The following is a 22,954-nucleotide window of genomic DNA, read 5'->3' as shown; positions in this document are numbered from 1 at the left end:
CATGTGTGTGTGTGTGTGTGCGTGTAGGCCAGAGGAGGATGTCAAATGACATCCTCAATAGCTCTCCACTCTTTTTGCTTGTTTTATTTTTGGTAGTGATGGTACTGCACATGGGGCCTCTTATATGTGAGGTACACTGTACCATTACAACATAGCCCTAGCACTCCCACACTTTGAGCTAAGGTCTCTAGTGGAACGTGGAGATCATCAATTTACTCGACTGGCTGAGCAGCAAGGTCAGGTCCTCCTGCCTCCACTCCCTGTGTCCTGGGATCCGAGGCTTGTCCTCCCATACCTTGCTCCATAGGGGGTGCTAAGGATCTAAACTCACACGGCAAGCACTTTACTGAGACATCTCCTTGAGACACAAACACAAATCGACATGGAATTCCTATCATCATCTCCAACTAAGAGAGGAACTCTATATGGCCAGTAGAGCACGGAACACACCAGCTCTATAGGTTCCTTGGGACTTAGGCTTCAGCTCACTGATGGAAAGGAAGGAACAGCAAGGAGCTGGCTTTCCTTTTCCTTATCTCTCTGGGTATTTTGGAATCAAAAATCAGAAAACACCTAGAGCGGCAGAAGCTGTCACCACAGAGTGAGCGTGCTGAGGAGCAGGCCGTGCTAGAGAGCACAAGCCCCAGGCCACCCTACGGCCCAGCACTTACTCACTGGCTCCTTCTCTCACTAATACACAGTGGTGCTCTTATATGAAAGAAGCCATTTTTAAAGCTTGTAAACTATGCAAATACAGAACAGATATCTTTTGAGCTCCACAAGACAAGGCAAAAGAAAAAGTTCATAAAATACAAAAAAAGACATTATGACCACGAGCAAGGAAAATGTAAATTTCTCTGCATGAACTCACACATTTAATACCCGATTATCCCCTTGTATATATTTCTAGTTCTGGTGGTGAACTCCTGACAGGAGAAGATGTTCAGGGTTCTTGATGCACATTTCTGCATTGTCCTCTGAGTCTGAAACAACTTTAATTTTCATCCCTGCATCTTAGTTATTTTTAAAGATTTATTTATTTTATGTATATTAGTACATTGTAGCTATCTTCAGACACACCAGAAGAAGGCATCAGTTCTCGTTACAGATGGTTGTGAGCCATGTGGTTGCTGGAGAACTGAACTCAGGACCTCTAGAAGAGCAGTCAGTGCACTTAACAGCTGAGCCATCTCTCCAGCCCCATCTTAGTTAATTATCTGTTGAACTTCCCTAAGTTACAGGAATCTGTTTGTTTAGTAAGGCTGATAATTTATTATAGTTAGTAAGTTTCTGTGCTCAACTGATTTTTCTTTCCTTTACTGGAGATAGAGGGAGCCTGAGACAAAGTTTCATATACCCCAGGGTGTCCTCGTTCAGCATGTACCTGAAGCTGGCCTTGAACCCCCGAACCCTCTACCTCCCAGTTGCTAGGATTATAGGTGTATATCATTAACTGATTTTCTTCTTTTTCATACCCAAGCCTACACCTTTAGTAGGATTGATTTATTTATTTTGAGTTCAGTAACCCAAGCTGGCCTCAGACTGGTGATCCTTTGCCTTGATTCTGGAGAGCTGGGATCACAGGCATAAGCCACCATACCCAGCTCAAGCTCTTCAAAGGAAAAGCCTGTGGATACCAAATGAAGGTTTATTTATAGGCCTTGGAGAGTAAGGACTGTTAGAAAAGGTCAGCTAAGACAAAAACTCCTGGGTGTAGGAGAGATTAACATTGAGGTCTTTCTTTCAAACTCTGAAAAAAAACAAAAATGAAAAGCCAAGTGGCCTCCCATCCCGGTGTGCCTGCTCCCCCGACTCAGGAGCAGCACACCCTTTCTGCCATAGGACAATTTCTTGCCAGACTGCTTTGAGTTTATTTCTGTTCCTTTGTGCTACATCAAAATATACTTTTTGACACATAGTAAACAAATGCTAAACACTAAACTACACTCCCAAAGTCTCTTCATCAGATAAACAAAAGAAAACAAAAACAACAATAAAAAAAACCTTCAAAAACTTCGGAGCCTATAAATGCTCCCCCAATTGGTAGCTATCTGTTTGAAACTGGCTGACTAGAAAATTAATGTTCAGTATGTGAGCCCAAGCAGAGTGTATAATCAGTTACACAAAGAAGAAAAGCTTATTAGCACAATAGTGTCTGGATGCCTCATTTTTAGGAAAATTTTGTAAAGACTATTTCTTCAAAATAGAGAAAAAATATATATAATCTGTAAGTTAAAAATCACAGCAGCACCTGAAACATACTCAGCAGATGGAGGTACAGTACAGAGTACACCACTACAGACTAGACTAGCCGCAGCCTGTGTGCTCTGCTAACCTGTTCCTGATGCTTTCCTGTATCTTACTTGCACACGTTGAGAAGACCTGCTCTTGGATGCTAAGTAGTGAACGCAAGAGACAGAAATCCTAACAGGAGAAATACGAAAAATACCAGAACTACAGACAGTTCAATGGCAGAGGTCAGAAAAACATGACTGCTACTTAAGAATACAAAACACACAGGACTTAGTAACGGGCTGAATTTAAGAAGGGGCAATAACAACTATGCTGGTTTGAATATGCTTGGCCCAGGGAGCGGCACTATTTGGACATGTGGCCTTGTTGGAGGAAGTGTGTCACTGTGGGTGGGTATGGGCTTTAAGACCTTTGTCCTAGCTACCTGGAAGTCAGTTTTCTGTTCGCCTTCAGAACAAGATGTAAGAACTCTTAGCTCCTCTTGTACCTGCCTGGATGCTGCCATGCTCCCGCCTTGATGATAATGGACTGAACTTCTAAACCTGTAAGTCACAATTAAATGCTGTCCTTATAAGAAAATTATAGCTGTAAGGAATATAACAAACCAATATCCAGAATTTAAAAAAATATTAAGCTAATTTTATGTCATTATAGAAGTAATAATATTTTAAATTAAAAATGTAAGAGAAAATACATATCACAGACTTTTAAAAGGTTTGGGTATCCCTGAAGGTTCAAACCTACTCTGCCCCACCAAAATTTACCATTTGTCCCCTACTTAAAACTTCCAACATCCTTTATAGCAGTCTTATTTCCCAGATTCTCTCATTTACTAAGTTTACTGAAATTCAAGGGGCATATGAGAGAGTAAAAAAACCACCCTAAACCAATGTATCAGAGACAGATGTCTTCAACAGTCTGAGGATTTTATAGCAGATCCCCCACAACTTTAAAAGACTGGTAGTTTTAAAGCTGCTTAAACTTCCAGATCATAAAATGGAAACAAACAATGCAATTTTATAAAGCAAAGCAAAACAAAACAAAACAACCTTTAAGAAGCACACACATTCTTACTGGAATGCCAGTCAGCAATAAGATCTTGTAACAAATACCACCAACAAACAAGACTGCGGTCAATGAAACGCCTACAGCAAGGTGCTTTCTGCAGAAACTCACCACACTGCTCAGTCAGGAGGGAAACCTTTTCTTATAGATCTCTACAGTTTATTCTTTAAATTGACTAACCATAACTTTTCTCCCCTATTCTTATTAATGTAATAAGTTACACTGGTTTTCTTCAGCTTAAAGCTACCGTACATTCCTAGAATAATATACAGATTTAATCCGACAAGCTCTTTGGGATGATGTCTTACTCCGGTGTGATATGATTGTAACTGTTCTTTCATATCTACGCAGTCGAGACCACACTGGCCTCAAGAACAAGTGTAAGTATGTCCTGGTTCTTCTGCTTCGACTTTCTTTCCATCGCTATCATCCCGTCTTCTAGTTTCTCCTTCAAGTGAAAATGTGGTGTTTTTGTTCAGCTGGTCCTCCTCCTCATGGCTCCTCCTGTCAGCCTCTCCTCAGAACCGCCTAGCTGCCCTAGCATGGGGGGCTCAGAAGCCAGTGAGGCTGCCTTGGAAGCAAGCGGCCCCACAAAGCTGCAGCCCCAGTTGGAGAGGGCAGACACAGAAAGAAAAGTCTTCTCACTGGCAAAGGGCGATGCCCTTTTGCAGGTGAGTGTTTCTCCTCTCACTGTTTTTGCTCTTTCCTCTTTGGCTGGTTTTCACAGTTGTATTGTGAACTTCCTAAGCATGCTTTTCCTTAAATGTTACTCTGCTCAATGCTTAAAAAAAACCTTCCTGATGTGCACTTTAAAAGATGGCTTATCTATGACAAGTAGTTTTGTGTCATTTTTTTACTGTGGAAAGAAGTGATCCTTCAAGACAGCCCCAGTGTCCCTGTACAATCCTACTGGTTGTGCCAAGACTGGAAAGCCCCAACTGCCCTTTCTCTAGCTCCTGTTCCAGGGATGATCTTTATAGCCTGCAACCACCAGGACACAACCAGTGCCTGAGATATTTCAAAGTGAGGATTCATTTCTAACTTAGGAAGCGTTTTGGGCTTCACCCAAACATGAATGTTCCTCAGCAGTGCCTCACCCTCCCTCACCCTCACACACTGTGTAAAGCCCTCTTTCTGCTCCTTGAGTGTTGAGTGGCGGTGGCAGCTCTCTGCTCACCTCTGCATTCCCTTCCTAAGAATCAGCACATGACCCACAGGGGAAAGTGACGCACAATGCCAGACTTACCTTCCCATCTCATTTACATCCTGAATTGTTTAGGATGTCTCTTATAGTTTGTCAAGTTTGGACTCAGTTTGTAGTGTTAATGTACATTACCAAACCTTACCAAAAGCAAAATGAGTGTCAAACCAGATTTAATATATTCAGCGTTTAAAATTCTTAAAACTTGTTTTTCCCTTTCTCTTCACTATGATCTAGACACACATGAAATGTTTGTTTTTAAATTACTCATTCTATCAATATTTTAGAATAAACCAAAAGGATGACACTTCATTCAACTTCTGAAAACCTATTATCATATTACCTGCATTGAATATGCTGGTGTTGTCTGAAGTAATGAAGGAAGATACTAAAAGAAACACCTAAAACCTAATTCAGCTGGGAATGTGGCTCCGCTGGAGAAGTGCATGCCTGGAACACATGTAGCCTTAACTTTGGGCTCCAGGACTCAAAGACCAGGGATAGAGCCCACACCTGTTATACAGTACTCAGGAGGGACACAGAGGTAGAAAGATCCAAAGTCCAAGGTCATCCTGGCCTACACAGTGAGTAGGAGGCTAGCCTCTCCTCCATGAGACCTTGAGCCAAAAGCGAAGTTCCAATTATTCTCTTCTACTTATCTCTATTAATCAACATTATCTAGAAAGACAGCATAATTTATGACCTAATGTTTTAAAAATGTCAAAAGATAACACAGTATTTTTTCCTTCCTTGTATTTTTTTCTTTCTGAGAAAACTAAATGCTAGAAAGACCATAGCATCTAAGTCATGAAAACTTTAAAAAATTTAATTTTGAAAATATGAATGAAATACATACAGTGAAAAATACGGAAGTCAATGTACGGATGGGACCCTCTTCTTTCTGTTTCAAATCCTGCTCGGCTCCTCACGCGGACATCTCCTGGACAGAATCAGGAGTAAATGTAAGGTTAGGAAGCTGTTACTAGTAAGGAGGTCCCATGCACTAGCAGGCCCATGTGGGATCCTGCTCCTTGGGTACAGGCCAGCCCAGGGAAGCCAGTGAGGAAGGGAAGTGCCAGGACAGCGACATATACGTGACATATACGAGAGTGCCACGCCATAAGGAACCCCTGACTCTGTGTTAAAAGATAAAAGCAAACAAATGAATGGTATGGCTAAGAACTGGCTTATTTGGAGGATGTAATAAAATTTCAGTATTGAGTTGTAAGGCTGGGTTAAGAAGCCTAAAGATTATATTCCTTAATAATTATCTGTATTCTAAAGATCATTTTATTACTCTGATGTGGCTAAAACAGCAACCATAAAAAGTCAATGGGAAATGAAATCTGTTTCCCAGAGGAAAAAGCCACAGTGAGAAGCAGGCATTTACCAGCATCTGCTCTGCCTGGGGTGCCAGCAAACAAGACACAGGAAACACAGTATAATGCAGTAAAGTCACTCTGCACTCACCAAAGCTTTTAGCAAGTTCTTAAACTTTGGTTTTTATCTGTTTGAGACTGTTTTTACATAGCCCCACATGATTTACATTCCACATGATGATCTAGCACTCAATTACCAGGCACTCTGTATCACACGCAATTCTGAATTCTGAAATCAAACATGAATAAGAAGAGTTCTAGCATCCATTCTGTGGATGCAGAAATTGGGTTCTGGTAGATTAAATCACATTTCCAAGCCTGTGTTGCTTCAGCTGACAAGCCAGTCCTTAAACCCACGGGATCCAAAAGCAGTCTTTTCCTGTTAAAGCTGTCGCATCCCTCATCCTCAGAGTCTCCCAGCCCGCCCTTTCTTGTCCTCCTGAAACTCTGACCTCCTTGAAGGATCTCCTTGCTCTACGTCCTTAAGGAAGACTCGCTTCATGCACTGTGACTCCATTTATATCTACCAAGGCCTCTTTTACATGGTTATTCTTCATTGTGATCAAGGTTTGCTGAACACGTTAGACCCAGGACATGCCAGTGCACAAAGTTTATCTTCCCAAATACAAATACAGCAAACACAGAACTCCTTTCTACAGAGGAGGGTTAGAAGCTATAGAGTAAGTTAAGAGGAATGGGGAATGGAGAGATGGGATGGGACAGTGTTATCGGGGGAGGCCTCACTGAAGAGGTGACTAAGCAGGTACTTGCAATGGGTGACACGGTGAGCTGAATGGCTATCAGGAGAAAGTCCAAATACTAGGAAGAGCAAGCATGAATACCCATCCAGCAGCACACCTAGCGTATTCACACACAAGTGAAAGGCCAGCATGGCAGGGGTCCCAGGAAAGGGAATTTGGGAAGAGTGGGGGGTCAGAAAGGCATGAGGGCTGGATCACACTGGACCTTGATATCTTCTCTGACAGATCTGGCTGTTTCTTTAACGCTGAAAGTCGTCAGAGTCCTCTGAGTTAAGATGGCTTTATTATGTACTAAAAAAACACTTCACCTGGGTTCCATCAACCACATTTCATGAAGATCAAGTGCAAGATGCACGGCAAAAACCAGGGTTTGTATTGGGTTATAATGTGATCAGGATGGTGAGATGCTAGTTTTTGAAGGTACCCCCACACAAGATTTGCCAATGAACTAGAGTATATAGAGTCAAGAATTACTGCACTTTGGGATTTATACCTACTTAGATGGCAAGATGTGGAAAACAAATCTTCTCAGGCCTATTAAAAGTGTGAGGTATCTATACTATACCCACCAAAACACACCCACAGAAACACAGTAAATATGTCTGCAGCTTTGTTTTAAGACATGGGGAGAGGAAATGCAGAACAAACACTTGCTGTCCTAGAGCAGAACGGAAGTGGGTAACACACAAGACATAGAGTGCACCAACGAGGAAGGAACAAGAACAAAATCAGAACCACAGGAAGCAACTGCGGTAGATAACTGTAAGGACTCGCTCAGGTTCTCAGAGCTGAAGGAAGAATTCTAACCACAAAGAGAAAAGTTAGGAGCAAATATGCCTAGTGAGATCTAATTGCATGTTTAATACTATGAAGTAAAGAGCAAGAGATGTGTTTGAATGAAAAATAATACCAACAAAGTCAGGGAGAAGAAAAACATATATATACATATATCCATCCATACATAGCTAGTTGTACTGATTTGTGGAATTAGGAAATGTATAAGGTGCATAAGTATCAAGTTCTCTCAGTAAGCTACCTCAGCACAAAATGAGGACAACATGATCTTGTATTCATGGACTCGCCATTGTGCTATCCCTGTGCTATTCAAGTGCTGATTTCTCTGCCCTCATATCTGGCCTGACACAGTAAAGCTTATATCAAGAATCTCCTGTGTCGTCTGTGTAAACAATTTTAACCGTTTATTCTCTGCCTTGTCAATAAACGCTGATCACACAACGGTTGGGCAGAAACTTCTGCCAACTGCGGTGTGGGGGTGGAGTGAGGGAGATGCAGAGCAACACAAGGAGGAGAGGGTCCAAGAAGACACTACAAGAAAACCACCAAAGAGCCAGATCAATACTATGCAAGCATCATGGGATGGGGTTGGGGAGCAGCCAGATTAGCTGAGGAGAATAAGGTAGGTTATTTAACTGCTCAGCTATTGAGGTATAGCTTGAAATAAGTCTTGGATTCTCTGTGTGATTACTGGGGACTAGCAAAGGTAAAGGAATACAGCTGCTGGATTAATTTTATTACTTACATTTATATTAAAAATAATTCATTTTACACACGGTGGTATGCACAGCTAACTAGCAGTTGGTTGGCCTTTAGCAGTGTTAGAAACCTATTTAACCTATGTTCCATAAAGAATTCTCTAAAACAGCTAAGCTGTCCTCTAAAAGTACTGTCCTATTAAACCAGACTTTTAAATTGTCCTAACTCTAAAATACCTCTCTTTATTCATCACACTCAGTATTAGTTTTCAGATGCTAAACTTCAATTTCTGCTTCAAAAAGTAATGAAAGGTTACCTAGTGCAAGATATCTCATCTCAGATAACACAACAACAAGACTAACTGGTACTGGTATAAAGTTTTACTTAGGGGCTGGTGAGATGGCTCAGCAGGTAAGAGCACTCACTGACTGCTCTTCTGAAGGTCCTGAGTTCAAATCCTAGCAACCACATGGTGGTTCATAACCACCCATAATGAGATCTGACACCCTGGAGCGTCTGAAGACAGCAGGAGTGTACTTATTTATAATAATAAATAAATCTTTGGGCCTGAGCGAGTAAGGACTGAGCGAGCAGAGTTGACTGGAGTGAGCAGAGGTCCTAAATTCAATTCCCAACAACCACATGAAGGCTCACAACCATCTATGTACTCATATACATAAAATAAATTTAATAAAAAAAATAAAGTTGTACTTACCTAGCATACGAATATATAACGCAGTCTGATCAGAACTGTCATAGGAAATAGCTCCACGTCTCTGAAAAAAAAAGGCATATATTTATTACATGATAATGAAATGTGATCTAAAATTTAATTCAGTGAACACGCTTGAATTATTACATGTAATTACAGCATATTGCACCAAACAATGTTGAATATACAAAATGCATCTGCTCTAGAAATCTCTAGCTATGAGACAAACAGATACAACCTAGCTAAGACCTCCTAAGAAAAGGACACAGGAGTGAAAGGTCTGAGATGGACACACAAGCTGATCTCTTCTGTGGAGTGGGGTGCTGAGGATGGAACTAGAGTCTTTGGCACACTAGGCAAGCACTTGGCCACTGACCTGTATCCCCAGCCCCACAGAAGTTGGTTTCTAAAACAATCACAAGAGTTACTCAAAGGGAAGGAGAGGGGAAAGGCCAATCTGTTGATGGTTCAGGTGCATCTTCCCCAAGCCCCAGGCCTTAGAGGACTATTTCAGGTCCCACTCACAAGTCCTCCAGTGGTCCCCACTGTACTGGGAAGTGAGTCCCAAACCCATGCTCTCAGATCCACAGCCTCTCATGGGATGCTTGTGTCCTACCACGCCCCTTACCATCATGATGTAACCTCCTAACTTTACCACCATGCCTAGTGTCTGCCTTCAGTTACTGCTCCCATCTCTTAGGCCAGAATGAAGCATTGTTAGACATATCCTGATTACTAAATAAAGCCTTAGCCACCTGAACATTACTGCAGTGCCTCCAGGCTACTGCCTTTAAAGCAACCAATTTTACTAACTGTGTAAGAAAAAAACCCAACCCAATACAACACAACACAAAACACCAGCCAGGCATGGCCGGCCACATACACCTCTAATCCCAGCACTTGGGAATCAGAGGCACTCTGTCTCCTTGTTGCACTTGGCTAGTATTATCTTATTTGCTTTGTATTAAAATAGGAGTTCCACAGGAGCTAGAACTTTATCTGTCTCATTGACCACAGTGGTGAGGCCTCTGAAATATGACCCATTACTTAATAAGCTCTAAATAAATATTTTGTTAACAAATGCACTTGTTGCAAATAAAACGTATGAACTAAGGAATAAATGGTCAGTTACTGCCAGAATTGATACACATGAATACACTTCAAAATCTGGATGATAAAACTGACTAATCCTCTGATTGGTATCTAAGTTCTGCACCAGCAAATGCCTAAATCATTGCTGGCTACTCCAGACCCAGACCAAATCCCAACATTCAGAGCAGCACCTGACACACCAAAAATAGAGAAGCTGGTGAAATGGTTCAGTAGGTAAAAGCTTGCTGCCAAGACTGATGGCCCGAGTTCAATCCCCTAGACTCACAGTGTAGGAAGAGAGGACTGATTCCTTTAAGGTGTTCTCTGACCTCTGTAGGCATGCTATAGCATAGTGCCACGATGTACTTATCTGTACAGTGATATGACACCATAAAGACCCGAGGAGACAATTGAGCAGGGGTTTCTGGGACAATACTATTTAATACATACACCAAAAAAAGAAAGGAAGGAAGAAAGGGAAGGATAGACGGAGGGTTCACAGTCTCATCAGCAAAAATGAGCACACTGAAGCCATGTGATCAAAGTTCCACTCATAAGATTAATGAGCTTCTGCCGCACACAACCCTGGCTGAGATTTATAGGCACTTAGCATACATATATCTACAAATCTCCAGGAAGGGAAGAACACTGACCTAAAAATCAGTATGAAAAAAGTTTACTTTAAGAAATTACAATGAATTGGTATGCAACCCAGTGTGTGTGTGTGTGTGTGTGTGTGTGTGTAGGCTGGGGGTCAATCTCCAGGACCTACACCTCAGGCACCATTCATCTTGTTTTGTGAACTGTCTTGCACTTGGCCTAGAACTAACTCACCAAGTAGGCTAGCCTGACTGGCTGGAGCCCTAAGGATCTACCCGAGTCCTCAGAGCTGAAATTCCAAGCAGGCATCAACACGCCTGAGGACTGAATGAACTCAGGGCCTCAATGCTTGCACAGCATTTGCTACTCCAGTCCCAAGGTATATTCTTAACGCTTACTTGTCACCCAAGAAAAAACAGGCTGAAACTTTGTATGACTTAATCTTTTAAAAAGTTCATGAAGTGTAGAACAAACCTTTCAACCAAAACTAAATTTTATCAATACTCATTGTCTCTAAGGACATCAAAGGAAAGAGGCAGAATGAAGATTTTTAATGTGGAACTTTGTGCCTTTTCAACTTTATAGCATGTATAGTTATTATAATTCACTAAGTAAATAAGAAGTGCAAATCATCTAAAAAATCTGCAAAGAAAGTATGATCTCAAATAGCAAGGAACTGATTCATAAGGAATGCATCCCTGGCCCCCAGTCAAAGTGTGCACACCTGCTGCTGTCTCACAGTGAGCTAGTCACTCTGGACTCAAAAGCCACTGCTATCACCTGATGGTAAAGATGTCATCTCTACCATCAAATATTTGTTAAAATTTGGGCAAAAAAGGTAAAATTTAATATAGCTGAATTTAGTATATTTTGATAATTCCTTAATAAAATACTCAATTTGTTCTGTTGAAGTACTTAATATAAATAGCCCAAGAACTAGCCTGAATCCCAAGATACCTACCAAATAAATCCAAACGAAATTAAATTTTTTTAAACAAAGAATCAACTTTTAAAATAAGTATCTGAACCCACAAATGAATACAAAATCCCACATCAACTTCCTTATAACTTACATTTAGTATCATGAAGTTCTCTAAGCAATCTAGTTAATTTAAAGTAACTCAGTTTTAAAAAGTGAATTACATTATGAATTAAAATCAAGTTTTATTCCACTTAAGAGTGTCACTTAAAAAAATGTGCTTTATACACCAAGACACAAGCTTAACAAATGTTTCTTAAAAGATCAAAAATTTTAAGGCCACATACTGGTAGAATTTTATCTTTAGTAAAACTAGAGAAACAAATTTTATCAAAATCCTGTGTCTACATCAGTCCTGATGTCCTGTGGGCTGCTGTCCACATTCCCATTACATTTCTCTAGAGAATAGAAATAACCAAGGCGCCTACTCGTGACTCTTCTAATTTAGCCATCCTGGGAACAGCTTGTAAAGCAAACTAGTATAGGTCAAAACATGGGCGAGGCCAAGCTAATCAGCAACCAGCGGCCACAGCATAAACAAGTTAAACCTTAGGCTCCAAAGAACCATGGCTGTTCAGGGCCGTGCGCTCTGGAACAGGTTGAGTCATTCTTCTATAAAGACTTCACTGCAGGTAAGTAACAAAAGGTAGACATTGTCCCCAATATTAGTTAACACATAACTTTTAAAGACAGGCATGATAAAAGCAACACTAGATAATGTTCTAGATGTCTTCATACAAAATCTCATTTAACCCACAAGAACTCTGTAAGGTAACCTTTATTCCCCACTGTGCACACTGGTAAACTCAGCTAATGAATTTAATGAATTTACAGGGGTCTAAGTAAAACTTCTGGAATCAACACTGGAAAATTATATCACATACGCAACAGATGGAACATGGCCAAAATTCCAAAACTATTTTTTCCCAAATATATAGCAAAACAAGTTTTTTTAGAATACATGCCTCTTAATATGTACTAAAAAGACAAGCTTTTGACTGCCTAAAACACTCAATTGTGAACAATTAGACAGCAGGCTTACAATGCTGCTTGAAGGAGAACATTAACTTTACAGGCACTTTCTGTTGCTCAGCAAACAGCAGTGTTAGAAGTCTTAACTACTATATGCCTTCTTAACAGAGAGACAAAAGGAGCTGCATGGTAAATGAAAGATAGAACCATTTCTATGAACGTATAGAAAATAATTTCAAATAGTGTCAACTTAAGTGTCTTTGGCTTCAGGTTCAGGCTCACACACTATCAAGAATTTCTCAACTGAATTTAACTTCAAAACAACAGCTTATAAGTATATTTTTGTGAATGTATTTTAGCTATAGTCCACGAGAAAAACAGGGGACATACAACAGGATGGGTTTTGTTTTATAAAGCTTGGCACTGTTTAGAATACCCTCAATAATTATACTTTACACATACAAATGTCACCCTTTTTCTCTAAAAGAAAATATCTAAGACACAAATACTCAAAAGTCTGGCTTGTTTAATTCTATAAAATCTTCAAAGTCAGCTTCTTTAAAGGGAACCTGCTTTGCTTCTAAAGAATAAAAAGCCTGTAAGAGCAATAACACGAGGTAAAGGAAAAATAAAATAAAACCTATATCCCACAGCTCCTTGAAGTCAGAAAGATCAAAATCAATACAAAAAGAGTAAATATTCCACACCAATCAAATATGAATGTCACAATGCTGAGAGCAAAGATACTCTACCTTAGAGGTGATCCACTTGATCAGAACCAAAGCCAGACACCAGATCAATGTGATTCCCATTGGATCAACCAGAGGTCCAGCACATACTCTCTCCTGAAGGAGTCCGGTGAATAACAGCTGTCCCAGGGCAGAAGAGAGGGGGACACTGACTGCCTTGAACCTCAAGCAGCTGCCTTCAGACAGTGATCACCTGACTCTTCTGGGAATGCACTGCCTGGCTAGCCTTTCTGCCCAGCGCATGCTTAATGCCACGACCTCACCACTAGTGCAAAGCAGGAGAAATAGTACTGGAAGACAAGAGAAATCTAGCTGGTCTAATAATCTCACAAAAGGTCTCAGGCTAGCCCAAACATGCTTATAATCTTTGTTCTACAGAGTATTTTAAAGCAATTTTCAAAAATGCTTGGCAAGGCTAAACATTTCCTCATCCTGCTCATGGAGGCCAGTTTTGCAAGCATAATACCATCGCACTCGAAAATATTTGAACATTTTGCACTTTACCTCTAAGTATTGAATTTCTTTAAACTTTTGTTTTCTTCCAATATGGGATTACTTTATGACAACCGTGGCACTATAAATGTGATCTGTGCCATTTAAATTCATAGGTAATTCATTTTAGGTTTACTGACAAGGTCATATATTTTCACAAAATAAAAGATATTTGTTCTCAAGTCCTAAGAAAGTCTAGTTCCTGTAATATTAGGGTCCATGTCTTGTTCTTGTGACTGTGAACGAATGAGCTGTCCAGAAACAAAGTCTCTCTTCATCCAACCTCTCCACCTCCCATAGCATCCAGCAAGTTACTTCTGATAAAGAGCCTCTCATGAAACTCTCAATCAAGAATTTAGCAAATATTTATTAAACTCTAAGTTACATAGCAGGCTCCATGTTAATGACAAGAATGTCTAAAAATCATAGTGATCCCAAAAACCTGGCTCCTGCCCTTCAGACAATTATAGTTCATATTAACCAAATGGCTGCAAACAAATACCAAATTGCTAGAAACGGAAAAAGAAACAAAACAAAACAGAATAACTCTAGTGCAGAGATGGGTCAGACGAGGCTGCAGGAGGAACACAGGCCAGTCCATGCAGAACTGTTGGGAACCTGTGCTAAAGAGTTTACACTTTAGCCAGTAGAGTTCCCAGGGGTTAGGGGCTGGTCAGGCAGTTGGGATATCATTGCAGAGGCTCTAGAAAGAGCTGATGACAGCTGGACAGACAGAAATAAACACTCAGGAGGTAACAGACCGTGCCGTGGGCTTCAGTACGCAAGGAGACAAGATCATCTGCATATACCCACCTTACAGATTATAGTTAACATATCTGAACAGAATTCAAATTGTAATTAATGTAATGTTTGTTATCCATTCATTCCTCAGTACAAGGGACTTATTTGGTTTAGAGAAGGGCAGGGCGGGGGGGGGGGGGGGAAGAGGAGAGAGGGGAGGGGAGGGGAGGAGGGAGGGGAGGGGAGAGAAGGGAGGGGAGGGGAGGGGAGGGGAGGGGAGGGGAGGGGAGGGGAGGGGAGGGGAGGGGAGAGGAGAGGAGAGGAGAGGAGAGGAGAGGAGAGGAGAGGAGAGGAGAGGAGAGGAGAGGAGAGGAGAGGAGAGGAGAAGAGAGGAGAAGAGAGGAGAAGAGAGGAAAGAAGGAATATGAATGAATGTAGGTCAGAGGACATCACTCAAGTATCCAGGTATCTTCTAACTTACAAGATTGAGATTAAACTCAGGACATTAGAGGCCTTCACATAAGTGCCTCTATACACAGAGTCATCTCATTAGTGTTTAAAAGAACTTAATTCTATACCTATCGAAAGTGAAATACACATGAATGCACTCATCTAAATTATGGTTTTCCTAAATTGAAATTATTCCTAACACAGAACCATAAACTTCACACACCCTGCTATATCAAGACACAATAACAAGATGTAACGTGCAAATTCTTACCTTGAGTTGTGTGAGGATTATGTCATGAAACTAGGCTGGACTATTAGGGTCTCTGATGCTCTGCTCCAGTAAGGCTCCAACAACCAAGATCACAGGGCAGAGGTTGAGCAGAGAGCATCTTAGTACTCGTAGTACCCTACTTATCCATGCAGAGCCTGGCACCTCTGTGATGCCCAGGAATTCATCTCTTAGCACCTTTACACTTCTTGCCAATCAGCTGCTAATATGGCTTATTTTAAGAAGCCAAATATAAAATTGCTATTCTTCATATACTATTTAATGATTAATGTATCTTTGTGTATGGTGAACATATCAATTTGCATTTTCTTTCAAACTAGAAGAGAAGAGCTGACAGAAGAGAAAGAACCAGGATTCAGAAACACAGTAAAAAAGAACAATAAGAAAAGTAAGGTCAAAGTTCTCTTATTTAAATGAACTTCTGTTGGGATTGTTTCTACCATCGCAAAACTCTACTGGGCTTGGACATGAGAGCAGCCTTAATTCCCCATCCCTCACCCCATACAACAGCTAGCCATATGTGGTAGCACACACTTGGAATCCTAATTCTCAGGAGGAGTCCAGGCTAGCCTATGGGATACCAGAGTCTGCATGAAACAACCACAAAGCCCTGAGCCTGAGACAAGTAGGTTGGTGGTAGGGTGCCTTTTTGGCATGCACATGGGTTTTATGCCACCATAACAAAATTCAATTCATAGTGGGTTATCAGTGCTATGCCCTAACCTCAATGGCTCCAACCTGATTCTGGATCTCAATTCCAGTGTCCACAGGGGCAGCCTGAACTATATTAGTCAAGTGGCAAAAATCTTTGCCATGAAACAGGACCAGGAACTAGGCTTTCAATTCTAACAGGCTAAGAGTTTGGCTCTCTACAATGGCCCTCCATTCTAGCACCGACTTCTTATGTCTACTGTATGTCTGACACTGTGAATGCAGAGACATTCAAGATACAATCCTTTCTCTCAAAAAATTGCCTCTGTGACTACTGCAATAGCTATTGGCTTTACAACTAAAATCAAAAGGCTTCAATGCTGATAATATCTTTACAATTTCAAAAATTTGCCCAAATCTCAGGCTATATTACCTGAGTTCTCTGTAAAATATCCTAAACTATCTCAATGTCAGGAACACAATGGCATCCTAACTTTATTATTTTGAGACACATTTACTTAGTACTAACATATCTTGGTAAACTGCAAGGCTACCTGTCATAAAGAAATTACTTCTGATAAGACCAAAACCCAAAAGTCTTGACAAATTAGTTCCCTGTTTCACTAATGCCAGACACATTCTTTCACAGTACCTTCCTCCCTTAGCCATGTCAAATCCTTAGTGAAACATAGCATTGTAACAAAAGACTGGTTGATAATTGCAGAAAAATCAGGGCATTAAAACAGCTAAACCATAAAAAACAATCTTAGAATATAAGCAGAAAGTGTGACTCTTCTAAAAATCTTTCTGGCGTTTATAAGATTGGTATCTGAAAAACTCAGTTACAAGCAGACCTTATTCTTTTGTGAGTATGATCAATAAAAACCAAAGTATGACTTTGATCCCTTTCTCCTAGAAGAGTAATCCAAGAGCAGAATGTATCCAAGGGCTCCCTGTCACCCTGACAACACCTGTCTATCTTGGCAACAGGCATTAGCCATAAAGAGACTCTGCATGTCCCTCTCTTGACCAAGTTAGGCTAACCTCATCTGCATTGACAGCAGTGCCTATAATTTTGGAATCTTGAAGACGGAAATAGCTTATCAGAGTTCTTTATATAAATGTGGTGTAGTGTCTTTAAAAAACAACAACTAAATTTACGATAGACAAATGCAGACACCATTAGAGTGAAACTCCAGTTGTGCTTTGCCACTTTGCAGCCCAGAACAATAACAAGTAAATAAGAGCAGGCTTTTTCTGCCTCTTTCACTAAAAGCCACAAGTTAACATTTTTCAATAGTATGAATTTCACAAAAACAAAACAAAACAAAAGGTGGTGGACTGAGATAGTGCAGTACTAAGGGGCTTGCCACCTGAGTTCAATTGCTATAACCCACATAAAGATGGAACAAACCCCAGAATTGTCCTCTAGCCTCCACAGATGTTCCATGACACATGTGCCCTCCCCATGTGTACATCCATCCTGTGGTCTTAGGAACCCCAAGCACAAATTTATTTTTACTGCTACTTCACAGCTGTAATTTTGCTACTAAGCAGTGTCTCAATTCTCAAGACCATCAGGAATATGTGATTTTTGATGGTCAAGACTTGCTGTTCTGCATATATTAACAACTTTATGTCAAAATACAAATAAATGCTCAAACATTTTAAATTCAGCTTACTAAATAAGCAATATGCAACCTTTTTTCTGATTTCCATTCCTGAACACAAACTATGGAACAAGACAAGAAGGCTCTCCCACATGGACATGGAGTGCTTCCTCTTGGGGAGTGCCTACCTGCTGGGCAAGCACTCGTGCTAACAGGGGTACAGGACCCACACTGCACTCAGTCTGCTTTTATTGATGCCATCAGAGACTGTAGCAAGCACCTCAGTGAATTCGGGTGCACTAATAACTGGCATTCTCTTGGTCTACTGTACCACAGCCTGAGGCTGACAGCATATGCTCTGTGTGTGGTTCCTTTCGGTGTCCATGCTCTGAAATTGTAAACTACCATTCTTATCCTTTCAAGATTTTGGCAGTTTTGGGTGACAACTTTTGACTTTTCCATAAATTTAAAGTGATTATAAGCATGAGTCCAATAAGCAAACTTATAGGCTATCTTGGTGTCATAGAACAATATTCTTTCTGCTACACTGAAGACTTAGCTACTTGTAAAAATTCTGACGTGTTTACTCTTCATACGAGGAGGACTTACATGTTCATTTCCATGGAATATTGGGTTACAATGTGTCAAACTGTATAACTGAGAATGAACATATGACAGATGCCATGTCAGTATGACTGATATGTCACTAAGACAGATGTGATGTCACTATGACAGATGTGATGTCAGTATGATGCTGTGATATCCGTATGACACATGTGATGTCTAATTCAAGATTTTGTACCCTGAAGAAAGATACCAGGATAATGTGACACTGTTAGTTTTTCAGGTAAAAAGGATAAGAAAAAAGAAGGTGGGATAGTTGCTCCAACATATAACAATGACACATGCTCCACTATGTTCATAGCAGCCTTCTTTATAATAGCCAGAAGTTAGAAACAACCCAGATGTCCTTCAACAGAGGAATTGATACAGAAAATGTGTTTTCTGTATCCATTTACACAATGGAGTACTGCCCAGCTATTAAAAACAATTAACTTCATGAAATTCTTAGGCAAATAGATAGAGCTGGAAGCTATCATCCTGAGTGAGGTAACCCAATCAAAAAAGAACACCCGTGGTATACACTCACTGGTAAGTGGATATTAGCCTAGAAGCTCGGAATACCCAAGATACAATTCACAGACCACATGAAGCTCAGGAAGAAGGAAGACCTAAGTGTGGGTGCTTCGGTCCTTCATACAAAGGGGAAGAAAATACTCACAGAAGCAAATACAGAGACAAAGTGTGGGGCAGAGACTGAAGGAAAGGCTATCAGCAACTGTTCCACCTGGGGATCCATCCCATACAGTCACCAAACGCAGACACTACTGTGGATGCCAAGAAGTGCATACTGAAAGGAGCCCGATATAGCTTCTCCAGAGAGGCTCTGCCAGTGCCTGACATATACAGAGGCTGATGCTTGCAGTCAACCACTGGACTGAGCACAGGGTCCCCAATGGAGTAGAGAAAGGACTGAAGAAGATGAAGGGATTTGCAACCCCATAGCAAGAACAGTATCAACCAACCAGAGCTCCCAGGGTCTAAACCACCAACCAAGGAGTTCACATGCAGGGACCCAAGGCTCCAGCCATATATGTAACAGAGGATGGCCTTGTCGGTCATCAATGGGAGGAAAGGCCCTTGGTCCTTTGAAGGCTCGATGCTCCAGTGTAGTGGAATTCGAGGGCAGGAAGGCAGGAGTGGGTGGGAAGGGGAACACCCTCATAGAAGCAGGAGGAAGGGGTGAGATAGTAGGATTCTGGGGGGGGGGTTGGGAAAGGGGATAACATGTGAAATGTAAATAAATAAAATATCCAATTAAATAGCAAAACAAAACCAAAAATGCAAAAAAAAGAAGGTAGGATAGAGTCAGTATACTTAACAGTCAGAAAAATGCTGCCTGAAACCACCAGGTGCGATTACTACTAATAATATATCCACAAATGGTTAAAATAAAAATAAAAAGATCCACAATATCTTGTGTTGGCAAGAGATGGCTTGAACACAAATATTCATAACTGTTTTGTTCATCACAATCAAGACTTGTGACAACTCGGCTACCCTTCCACTAATGAACAAATACATTATGGTATACAGCAAAGGCATGTTATCCAGAAATACAATGGAGGAGAGCACAAATGCAAGCAACAGAGCCCATATACATACGATGAGCAAACAGACAAGAAAAATGCAGTTACAGACTTCTAATTAATTGAAAAAAGCTACAAAGCTGAGAAATAAAAAGCTAAGCTTCTACAGGACAACAGTAGCAATGTGTAAATGTAGTAGCGTGGGAGCTTCAGCAGCGAATTAAGACCATTCAGCACTCTGAGTTACACTGTCTGGCACACTGTAACCCAATATCCGATGAAAATGAGCATGTTTACCTGCAGAAGGAGTCTCAAAAGCATCATGAAAAGCCAGGAAGAACACAGTCAGCAGGAAACAGTTCAACCAGATTCCAGGAATCACAACTGAGCAGCAATGACACAAACCTCATCAGGGGTGGTTTGGGGGAACAGGTGACATCTACAGAGGAATATAGTGTCTTGACTAGGAGGTTGGTTGTATGGGTGGACACACTTGTTAAAATCCTCAGACCTCTGTGTACATTATGTCCATAGGTAGTTTAACACAATTACTGTGTAAAGTTAAATCTGAAGTGGTGAAGAAACTGAGTCTAGAAAAGTAGTAAAACTTTTCTGTCAATCATGTTATGAAATCTGAATTGTTTGCAAAGACAGAGTCATGAATAAATTAAATTTTTGAAAAAATAGGATCTACTATATGGGAAGAAGGCTTCAGTCTGCAAAGTTGTCTGTAAGAAAGCCCAACCAAGAAGAGATGATGCCCTAAGGGCAGACAGTGGGACAGTAAGAAGCTGATTTACTTGTGTATCTAAGGACAGCTAAGTGGAAACATCCATCCATTCTGTGCTGGTCACTTAGGTCCAAAGGCCTTGGAAGAGCTAGAAAGGAAGACACTACCCAGAGCTGCATGGAGACTAGGATAATCACAGTAAAGAAGGCCAAATCAAAACCTTTAGCCTCAGGAACAGAAGAGGATAGGGGATAGATGTCAGTCTAAAACTTACAAATGGTTAATTATTCAAATTAAACAGCAACCCGCTCCCTCCATCACCCACCTTCTCTCATAGACATATTTGTAGATAATACTCCTGGTACTCTCATACCTCAATAGTTCTAAGGCCAGAAAAGAAACTTGAAACAATTCACAAGGCAAGTGCCTTAGTTAGGGCTTCTACTGCTGCGACAAAAACACTACTACCAAAAGCAAGTTGGGGAGGAAAAGATTTATTTGGCTTATACTTCCAGATCACAATCCATCACTGGCGGAAGTTAACAGGAACTCAGGCAGAGCAGGAACTTGGAAGCAGGAGCTGATGCAGAGGCCATGGAGGATGCTGCTTACCAGCTTGCTTTACTGACTTTGAACTCAGAGCTCTGCATGCCTCTGTCTCTTGAGTGCTGGGATTAAAGATGTGTACCAACACACTTGGAGCTAAACTTTACTTCCTTTTCACAAGACCTTTATAAGCATAGCCACTATGCCTCAAGATCTAGATCACAGGTGTGCCCTCCATTTCTGGACTGTAGTTCATTTCAGATATAGTCAAGTTGACGAACAAGAAGAGTCATCACAGCAAGTGACAAGAAGGTTCAACAAATATCAAACTGAGGACTAGGGATGTGGCACAGTGAGCTAAATGCTCACTGAGCATGACCTGGCTAGATCGCTAGTACCACATAAACCAGGCAAGGTAGCCTATAACCCCAGCTCCCTGGAGCTGGAAGCAGAAGGATCAAGACATGAAACTAAAGTCATTCTCAGCTCCACAGTGAGTTACACAACAGCCTGGAATGTATGAGACCCTATCCCTAAAAACAAGCACAATGCCCATCCAGAAAACTGAAGCCCCCATTTAGATCCAGCACAGACAAAAATCTGGTTCCAATACTCTTTGCTTCTCTTTCTGGAGATGAAAGCAAAGCATCCCAGCTAATGTTAAAACCTCTTCAGTTCTGACATGGGCACTGATTTGCGTATTGCCTAACTAAGACAAAATTTGTGTCCTTATCATTTTGTTATTTACTAAGAAGGGTGAATGGATCTACTTAACAAAAATTCTGAAAATATCCCAACACCGAAGAAGTTCAAAGAACTGGCTCCACAGATGAACTGCAAATCGCTGGGAGCTGCAGAGACATCTAAAATGGCTCCATGAACTCTATGAAAACTGAGAACACTCAACAAAAGCGAAGTGCAGGCTGGAGTGCAAGAAGAGCACAGACACCAGCTTTTCCTCAGGTTAGCACAGTGTGATCCAACATCTTCTGTTTTCCAAATCTCTCAGGTCAGATAATAAACCAACCAAGTCCAGGATCTGGCTAATGCTCAGAGCAACCTGGTAAAACAAGTACTGATGGAGGACAGTGAACACTAGTCACCACAGATCAACTCCAGTAACTAGTACTGTGGAAGACAATGAACACTTGTTACCACACTCCACACTCATGTAGAGAGCTGCAATTAAATCATGTGCACTTTGAAAACCATCATGTAGGGAAAATGGCACAAAATCATGAAAACTGGCAATCAAACACACAAACACCAAATCAGTACACTTTAGAGAAATTGATTTCAAAGGCAATTCAGACAATCAGTAAATCAAGTTAACGAAGTCTAACTAGAACAATTCATGAAAACCCATTCAAATCTAGAACTATTTTCTCAACACTATATGTTTATATTAGAACAGGAAGCATATAATTATAATAGTTTAATTTGAAATACACAAAGAATTTAGAAGGCAAATATAATGTGATTTGCACTGAGGTACACTGTGCTTTGCATTTTTTAAAAGGTACTTATAATTAATATTCTGTAAAGAAATTTAAAAGTTAAATCATGTGGTGGTTTGAATAACAATGGCCACCATAGGCTCATAGGTTTGAATGCTTAGTCATAGGGAGTAGCACAACTGAAGGATTAGAGAGTGTGGCCTTGTTAGGGTAGGTGTGGCCTTGTTAGAGGAAGTTTGTCACTGGGGGTGGGCTTTAAGGTTTCAGAAGCCCAAACCAGACCCAGTGTCTCTATCTTTCTGCTGCCTGTGGATCAATATGTAGAACTCTAAGCTACTTCTCAAGCATGTTCCCCCCCATGACAATAATGGGCTAAACCTCTGAACTATAAGCCAGCCACAGTGAAATTCCTTCTCTTATAAGAGCTGCTTTGGAGAGATAGCTCAGTGATTAAGAGAGTGGTTAAGGGCTGCTCTTTCAGAGGAGCTGAATTCAATTCCCAGCACCCACATTGTGGCTCACAAACTTTTATAGATGGGATCCAATATCCTCTTGTGGCCTCTAGAGGCACCAGACATGCA

At 40.8% G+C, this 22,954-nt stretch overlaps 1 protein-coding gene across 3 annotated transcripts in view; it reads right to left on the bottom strand.

The window, feature by feature from the left end:
* Pde7a (phosphodiesterase 7A) overlaps positions 1–22,954 on the bottom strand; it is a 93,754-nt gene that overhangs the window by 26,922 nt on the left and 43,878 nt on the right. For 2 of the 3 annotated variants that reach the window (XM_021157520.3, XM_021157519.2), the window contains exons 2-3: positions 8,869–8,929; positions 5,376–5,459 (exon numbers count right to left, since the gene is read on the bottom strand). In XM_021157520.3, coding sequence (XP_021013179.1) covers positions 5,376–5,459; positions 8,869–8,929 — 145 coding nt within the window. Of the gene's footprint in view, positions 1–5,375; positions 5,460–8,868; positions 8,930–13,260; positions 13,389–22,954 lie in introns of those variants that run through there. The other variant, XM_021157521.3, reaches the window with a different exon arrangement.

This window comes from Mus caroli, unplaced genomic scaffold (assembly GCF_978045245.1).
Source record: "Mus caroli unplaced genomic scaffold, Mus_caroli_1 scaffold_3, whole genome shotgun sequence".
Taxonomy (NCBI): domain Eukaryota; kingdom Metazoa; phylum Chordata; class Mammalia; order Rodentia; family Muridae; genus Mus; species Mus caroli.
This window is presented reverse-complemented; position numbering and strand designations above follow the sequence as displayed.